At 39.1% G+C, this 8,169-nt stretch overlaps 1 protein-coding gene across 1 annotated transcript; it reads right to left on the reverse strand.

Annotated features, from left to right (window-relative positions):
• Positions 1-605: 605 nt before the first annotated feature.
• Positions 606-4,463, reverse strand: LOC130071477 (uncharacterized). Its single transcript, XM_056236325.1, has 6 exons — positions 4,047-4,463; positions 2,859-2,952; positions 2,661-2,748; positions 2,180-2,563; positions 861-959; positions 606-735 (listed from the first exon to the last, which is right to left on the reverse strand). The coding sequence occupies exons 1-5, from the start codon at positions 4,081-4,083 to the stop codon at positions 951-953; spliced, it is 612 nt and encodes a 203-aa protein (XP_056092300.1). The 5' UTR covers positions 4,084-4,463; the 3' UTR covers positions 606-735; positions 861-950.
• Between the last annotated feature and the right edge of the window lie 3,706 nt (positions 4,464-8,169).

Genomic DNA, 8,169 nt, shown 5'->3' on the forward strand with positions numbered 1-8,169 from the left:
GAGGAGGGTGATCTGCTTTCCGACCGGAGATGACCTGGAGGCAGTGGGAGCAGGATTTGCACAGCTGTCTGGGTCACCAGCTTTCAGCAGAGCAGTTGGTGCAATAGACGGCTGTCATATCCGTATCAAACCTCCAGCAAATAACTCCCACTGCTACTTCAACAGGAAGCTGTTTCACTCCATCCAACTCCAGGCCATCTCTGATCACCGGGGGAAATTCCTTGATGTGTTTGTGGGGTATCCTGGGTCTGTGCACGATGCCAGGGTGCTGAGGAACAGTCCAGTGTATGCTGGCGGCCTTTATCCACCTGCAGGCAAGTGCATCCTCGGGGATGGAGGCTATCCTTGCCTGAGTGCCCCCATCTGCCTCATCACCCCGTACAGAGAGCCGGTGCAGAACCCTGTGCAGGCTCGGTTCAACAGCAAGCACTCCCGTGCCCGCAACATCGTGGAGAGAGCGTTTGGGATGCTGAAGACACGCTGGCGCTGTATCTTCTTCAAGGCCTTGGAGGTGAGCCCTGCCTTCGTGCCTGAGGTTGTTGCGTGCTGCGCTGTGCTTCACAATCTCGCTCTAGCCAATGGGGACATCGTTGAGCCAGAGGATGAGGAAGACCTTGATGACGGCCTCCCTAATCCCCACAACCTTGAAGCAAGAGTGGGAGAACATGCACGGGACAATCTGGCTGCTGCGGTGTCTGCTCCAAACATCCCTGTGCCGGCTCTCCATGAGCACGACTACCTTTAAAACATTTAAGAAAATTAAAATGTTTTACAATTCATTTTGTCAGCATTCCGTTTCTTGCCAAATGTAATTTTATAGGTTTACAATTACATGCAAATATTAGTTAGAGCTTTACTACCTTTGTAGTGTAGTGGGCTAAACCACTGAACTGGTTAGCAGAAGATTGCTGGTCGATCAGCAAGGCTCTTTACTCCAGGTTTGTCCAGGGTCATTCTCCCTGTAATAAATGCATTTAGTCACTTTGGATAAAAACATCTGGCAAATGCATAAATGTGATTGATTTTTGTACAGCTTTTTTTTTTAAATGGTCTCAGACATAAACGCTCAAAGCTGCTTATTTCATCAAGGTATTACTATAATACAAAATGCATACATTTACTACAATTTCTATTTGGTGGGTGAAAGGGTTAGTTCACCTCAACATATAAATACAGCCATTATTTATGTGCTTTCATGCTGTTAGATCCCTCTGTTTTTTTGTTGTTTAAATACAAAAGGGAATTTTTGTCAAGTTTGTTCTGCTGGTTTCATACAATATCAGTCAATGGAGCCCAACTTTCAGAAGCTTCCTGGCATTTTGATTATGCTTTTGAAGCTTCTGAAAGTCTATTGAGTGGTATTGTATTAAACCAACAGTACAAACCTGACCAAAATCACCTTTTGTGTTCAGGAAAAAAAAACAGAGGGATCAAACAACATGAAGGGGAGTAAATAATGACTGAATTATTTGCTTGGGTTCATTAACCCTTTTTTTGCTTGGGTTCACTAACCATAGTTAATGCAAAACTTAAGGTAGTTTGTGTAAACAGTCTCAAGTTCAGCTTAGGTCATGGAGGGCTATTGTCCAACCCTAATTATACACACCTGAATCAATTTAAACCAATTAGTAACTGACTACTTGAAAATTACAGACAGGTGTGCAAGAACTGAACCCTCCATGACCTGCCTTGACAATCCCTGCATGAGCTCTGTGTGCATTTAGAAATCATATAATACACTCCAATAAAACAGTTGTTTTAAAGTTGTTTTTTTTTACATTACACCACACATTCACTAATTATTCATCACTTCATAAATATTTAATTTATGAATTTTATCACAATCTTAAAGTATCAATAAATTCCTAGAAGTCTATAATGTAGGCTACTGTGAATGCCTAGAAATTGTTTGTTTTATATACATAGTATTGTACAAAAATCTTAGGCCACCATTTGTTGTTGTTGCACAGTACTGTGTGTGTATGTATATATATATCATTTAATTCATTTTAACCCAATTGTGTAAATGATCATAAGATGTTTTTTGTTAATGAATTTATTTTTTGGCAAGGATTTCAAGGACAGAAAGGAATTTTTCATCCCTTTCTTTTGTTTCTTTATCTCTCCTTTCCTCTCTCTCGATTGCCTCCCGGTGCCATCTCTCTTCTCTTTCTCTTACTTCTCTTTCTTGCCTTTCGTCTTTCTCTCGTCTCTCCCGTTCTCTTCTGTCCTCCTTCTCCTCCATTCCTCTCCACAGTCTCTCCTCCCTCTCAGTTGCTTTCCTCTCTCTCTTCTCTTCTCTCTCCTCCATCTCCTGGATCAGGTCCTCCAGATCTTTCACCCTTTTCCTGGCTCTTGCTGGCTCTGGCCTCACTGAGGATGAAGAGGATGAAGAGGATGAAGAGGCCACAGCAACATCCGGCCCACATGAGGCAACGAGGGCAGGAGGAGTGATGGATGGTCTGCCCCCGATTGCCTCATCCATGGCAGTGTACCACTTCCAGGACGCTGCTGTGGCCCCTCCATCCTCAGTGCTCACCCCTGTCTGCGGACATTTCAGATCCTGCAAAAATGCACAAGCATGATACAAAAGCAGTCATTTTAACATCACAATATTTAATTATTTTATTTCTGTATTAGAAGTAACAAAATTATCTTACTTTGTATTTTTGTTTAAGGTTTTCCCATTTTTTTTTTACAAATGCCGCCGTCACCCTGCCTTGTAGGTCCTGCTCCACCACAAAAGATCTGCAGCAAATGCAGAGAAATCAAGGATCAAAAAAGTGCTGTAATATCTCTGTTGAGATATACTACAAATAAACAATTAAATAGATTTTTTATTATTTCTGTATACTCACTCAAAGCCTTTGATGGCAGCATTCCGCTTCCCGGTGAAGAGGGCTTCATGAGCCACTCTCCACCGGATAAGCAGCCGCGTGTGCTCATCCGTCCCTGTAACATCCAGAGAAGATTTATGTTACCTCTGTGATTTATAAGCTCAATACTACATTTACATGTTGATCATAAATGTTCCACAATTTTTCAACAGTACTTATGGACAAATGAAATAGATTACTTATGTTTAGTTACTTTATGTAAATGTATTAAACATTCGTCTAATGAAAACAGTGTTGACAACAGTGAATTATCTTAAAGTCCCACTCCGATCATATTTTGAGCTATTTTTAAACATTCCCAGTGGTCTTTAAATTATGATTATGCCATTTTTAGCCAAAATCACAAAACCTGTGCTGTTTTCTGGGACTTCGCTTCAGCAGAGCGGCAGTAGCTCATTAGCAATTCGCCTCTGCGTTGTGGGCGGAGCCGTTGGCACGGATACGACCCTCCCCCTGCCCGTTGCTGAGAGCTCTGTCTCTCCCGCTAGCTTACACCCCCAATACCGGTGGGACAACAGTATTATATACACGTTAATTATTATTATCCGAAGTTAATCAAAGTTATTACCGATCACCGATTATTATTTCACACCAAGACGTCGCGTGTGGAGACGCCCAGTGGAGTTACTACGTCACAACTCCAGTCGATTTTAGCCGGCATTTTAGCGTCTGCTACTGATTCACAGCCATTTGAATGTAGAAATACTCAGAAATACAACTTTGAGCTTATTTTTCTCAAGATATGTCCGCTAACATCAGAAAAATGCCACAAGAACATGTTAACACCTAGAAAAACATTATTTTCATCGGAGTGGGTCTTTAAACAATAGTACACATACATAACTCAGAAGTCTATTTCATATCTATTAGACGTAGAAATATGCAATTCTTATATTAGATTTTCTTACCAGATATTAAATAGACATTTAGTAATTGTATTAGAGATGCATACGGTTTAAAATGTATGCAAATCCACTTTGGAGACGTATGTGTCCTTACTGGAGCTCCTCTGTTAGCTAACTTAATAAAATGTGATTTACAGCAAAATCACAAATTTACCATACTATATAGCGTCTTTACACCTTCAACAATTCAACAGTTTACTGTTCAACACATGCGATCATTCGATTTGTAATATCTAATACTCACATTTGAAAACACTCTCGTCCGTCATCATTTGCGTCATGTTCGAGTATGACCTATCCTTCTTCTTCTTTTTTATGACGTATCCTCTCGCGTGGCCTCCTGGGATAGAAGAGTATCCATCGGTTGAGCACTCAAAAATCTGGCCGGAAGCAGTAAGCCATCCGGGAACTTCTCGCCTACTCTTTTATGAATACTGATGTTTCGAACGTACTGCTTCCTTCACGTACTGTTTTTGCCTACTATATAGTAGGAGAGTAGGCATATTGGAACGCACTTAAGTCCGAATCTCGCGATAATTAGTATGTCACCCAGGTAATTCTCGCCTACTCTTTTGGATTCATACATACTTTTTCGCTCGCCTACTCTTTTTCCCATACTAAATAGTAGGGAAGTATGCGGTTTGGAACGCAGCCTCTGTGTGTGTGTGTGTGTGTCTGTGTGGGAGGAGGGGAGGGGAGGGGAGGGGAGGGGAGGGGAGGGGAGGGGAGGGGAGGGGAGGGGAGGGGAGGGGAGGGGAGGGGAGGGGAGGGGAGGGAGGGTTGGTGTCTGTGTTTATGTGTGTGTGTGTGTGTGGCTGGCTGTATGATTTTTCCTGCATTAAAGGATAAAGAAATCTCTAAGTCCTTGTCTTTTTGCATAACAATTTTGTATTTCTTTTTAAATTACAAAATATGCATATAACCCCCATCTTTTAAATGTAAGATTTAAAAGATTAAAGATTTAAATTTAAAGATTTAAATAAAAAAAAAAAAAAAAAATTTAAAGATTTAAATGTAATTGTCATTTAAGTTCAGTAATTTCACTCAAATGACAATTAATAGGTAATCTTCATTGCCATTTAAGTGAAATTACTGAACTTAAATATACAAGCTTGATAAAAATGATAATTCTAGAAGAAAATTTCAAATGGCTTTTGCATCTGAACTCTTCATATATTTAAATGTTATTTTTAATGTGATTACCAAAACATTATTTGATCATCCTTCAAAGATGACACCCATTTATAAACCTGAAAGTTTCAAGATGTAGGAAAACTCACACTTATTTAAAAAATATTTTTTCTTTTAACAAATAGGAAATTTCTCTGGCATTTCTTACTTTTTGAAAACGTACCGAACCGTGACTTTAAAACCGAGGTACGTACCGAACCGTGATTTTTGTGTACCGTTACACCCCTACAGGTAAAATAAGTGTTTTCTTACAATATTAATGGGAATTTTTCAATTTAAGAATAATGTACAAGTTTAAAAACAGCCAGAATGTGCTATTCAGTTAAAAAATAAATACATCAAGTAATACAAAGGGCTATACTGCCCTCTTGTGTCCAAAATGATATCAACTCAGTACATAAAACTTTTTTTATCAGGTATGGCTATTGTAATTAAATATAAATATATTAGGTATGTGGCTGTGAGGATCTTTTCCCACCGGTTAATCGACGTTAGACACCAGCGAGGCCTTTTAAATCGCTAATATAAAAGTGAAAGTAAAGTATAAGGACGTCCGCACGGACATTTATAGTGGTGGCGCTCGCAGTGCGCTCGAATGAATTTCTATGGAAGTAGAAATGAAAAAACGTTCGCTCTGTTCTGCTTGCTCGTCGCCATGGACGCGCACCGTTATGAATGCCAGTGCAGCCGCATACTTTTTAGTGTCACTTTAAAATTAGCACCATATCGGGGGCCGATTGTTTCCGGTTTTCAGGTAAAACACAACAACAAATGAGTAAATGACAGATTCGCTTAAATAGGCGCTTTTACACAAAATATTCCGTCATCATTTTTTTCAGTCAGCTCTTCACTCTCGTGATTAATGAATTTTGACTCCTGTTGCTGATCTTTGCTGCAACTTTCGTTCAGCTCACAATTTAGTAAGCAAACACGCTTCAAATGTGTTTTTATTTTATTTTTGTGTATACATGTGTGTGTATATATATATATATAATATATATAGCTTATGTTTCAAATATGAGTTAATTAACAATCGTTGGAAAGAATGATACTTTTAAACATAACACTAAACCGTCATTAGGTGTCGCCAGGCGACCGTCTTAATGAGCGAGTCATTGATTCATTCGTTCAAACGATTCGTTCGAACGGCTGAGTCATTCATGAATGAGACAGATTATGGATTGGTCGTTGAATCTTTGAGTCAACCGATTCGTTCAAAATGCTGAATCATTCAATAATGAGAACGCGTTGCTGTGAGATCCTCGATGGTTCTGCTGTGATCTTTGTTTAACTATTTTCGCTGCTGAAACAGAAAAAAAGTCAATATTGCATCTAAAATGTAAGTGATTTGACGTGTGTGTGTGTGTGTGTGTGTGTGTGTGTGTGTGTGTGTGTGATTGTGTCTGTTACAGTGATTGTTTAACCCTTGTTAAAGTTTAGGCCTTGTCTTTTTGGATATATATCTTTTTATATTAAAAAAATAGCATACAACCCATATATTTTAAATGTATTGTTTGCTTTAAATTACATTGAGATTTGTATGTTTGGTAATTGAACCTGAATGAATTTTAAATGAATGTGCTATATTTCAGATCATATATTTGTTTTCCTTAAAATTTGAACTAACACTAACTTTATTCTCATCTGAATGATAGATTATTTATTTATGTATAAAATAAAAACACATTTGATTTTTCTTTTTTAATCAATGTAGAATGTGTAACTGAAAAAATAAACAGATTAGGGCTCTGTTCGAGGACAAGAAATGAAAACCAATGCAATATGATGAATGTCCAAAAGATTTTTTTGCTTTTAAACTATGTGTGTGTGTGTGTGTGTGTGTGTGTGTGTGTGTGTGTGTGTGTGTGTGTGTGTGTGTGTGTGTGTGTGTAAGAGATTTTGGTTGGGTGACAGTTGTAGTTTAGCAGTACAGTTTGACAAAAGCACAATGTTGTGTTTTATTGCGATTGTACACAAATATAAGTAAACACTTTGCAGTTTGAATAATGTCCTGTATGAACAAAAGGACGGAGTATGTTTTTATGTCTACATTGTTCAATCACGCCTCACACACACACACACACACACACACCAACTATTTTTCTAATCAGATCAGGCAAATATTCTGTCTTGGCACACTTCATATAACTTTCAAACTTGTGTACTTATTTCACGTGTCTATTAAGTCCATGAGACCGTAGGGTGTCTCATTTTTCATTTTAGGTTTCAGAAGGTTGCTCACGCATACTTTGTGGTTGATATGTGCCCTCAATGCACACTTATGCAGAGCCCACACCAATGCAAGCTCTACAGCACACATCTTCTCAAAGGTCAAAGCGGGGTTACGTTATTGCCCGTCATGCACAGTAACCCCAAAGGCACCGGGGTGGCGGTGCCACCGGCTTGTTTATATATATATATATATATATATATAAATATAGCTGCGAGCAGCGATTTTGCTATTCGTTGTGTGTCTCCAAGCTGATCATTAAATATTTGTTCCAAGTTATTCTTCTTCATCACACCAGACCGTAATAGAAGAACCAACCTACCAAAATTAACTGGGCTCAAGACAAACTCCTCACAATCCAACAGAACGGACGGCCTTTGGAGTGGTATGTGGAGGAGTTTCTATATGTTTCCCATCTGGTGAGCTGGGTTACTATGATTAATGCCTGCTTCCGGATGGGACTGGATGACAATTTATTTTGATTCCTTTCTCCTGGTGATTGTTATAGGTCCGTAATGAACTTTATTAACTATGTCTTCGATTTAAATGGTTCGTATTTCTTTGTTGATATAACTGAGGACAATCAAAATCATCATTCAGTCCCTATCGGGAAACATGTAGGCGCCCCAATTCACCCTAAGTCAGCACCCTCCACATGCATCTCTAAGGTTTCCATGCCCTCCTGTTCACCCAAGATGGCCACCATCCCCGAGTCTCGTTCTGTCATGGCTGCCGCCACTCAAGAGTAGGGTTGGGTATCGTTTGGGTTTTTTACCCAAATACAATAATTTAACAATAAAGAACACTACAGTACTAATAACAGCAAAGTAATCTGTATTCTTGGTATGCTACAAACCAGCTTTAAAGTTCAGCCATTCTTTTCACATTTTTTTACTTCTCTGGCAAAATACAACACCTTTCCTGATTTACTGCATGTCCTGCACAA

This window comes from Rhinichthys klamathensis, unplaced genomic scaffold (assembly GCF_029890125.1).
Source record: "Rhinichthys klamathensis goyatoka isolate OS25496 unplaced genomic scaffold, OSU_Roscu_1.1 h1tg000445l_1, whole genome shotgun sequence".
NCBI classification, from domain to species: Eukaryota; Metazoa; Chordata; class Actinopteri; order Cypriniformes; family Leuciscidae; genus Rhinichthys; species Rhinichthys klamathensis.

Coding starts and splice junctions, on each gene's coding strand:
- LOC130071477 (XM_056236325.1), bottom strand. CDS start 4,083: ATGACGCAAATGATGACGGACGAGAGTGTTTTCAAAT. Junction 2,749..2,858: donor GCTGCCATCAAAGGCTTTGA/GTGAGTATACAG, acceptor CATTTGCTGCAG/ATCTTTTGTGGTGGAGCAGG. Junction 2,564..2,660: donor ACCTTAAACAAAAATACAAA/GTAAGATAATTT, acceptor GCATTTTTGCAG/GATCTGAAATGTCCGCAGAC.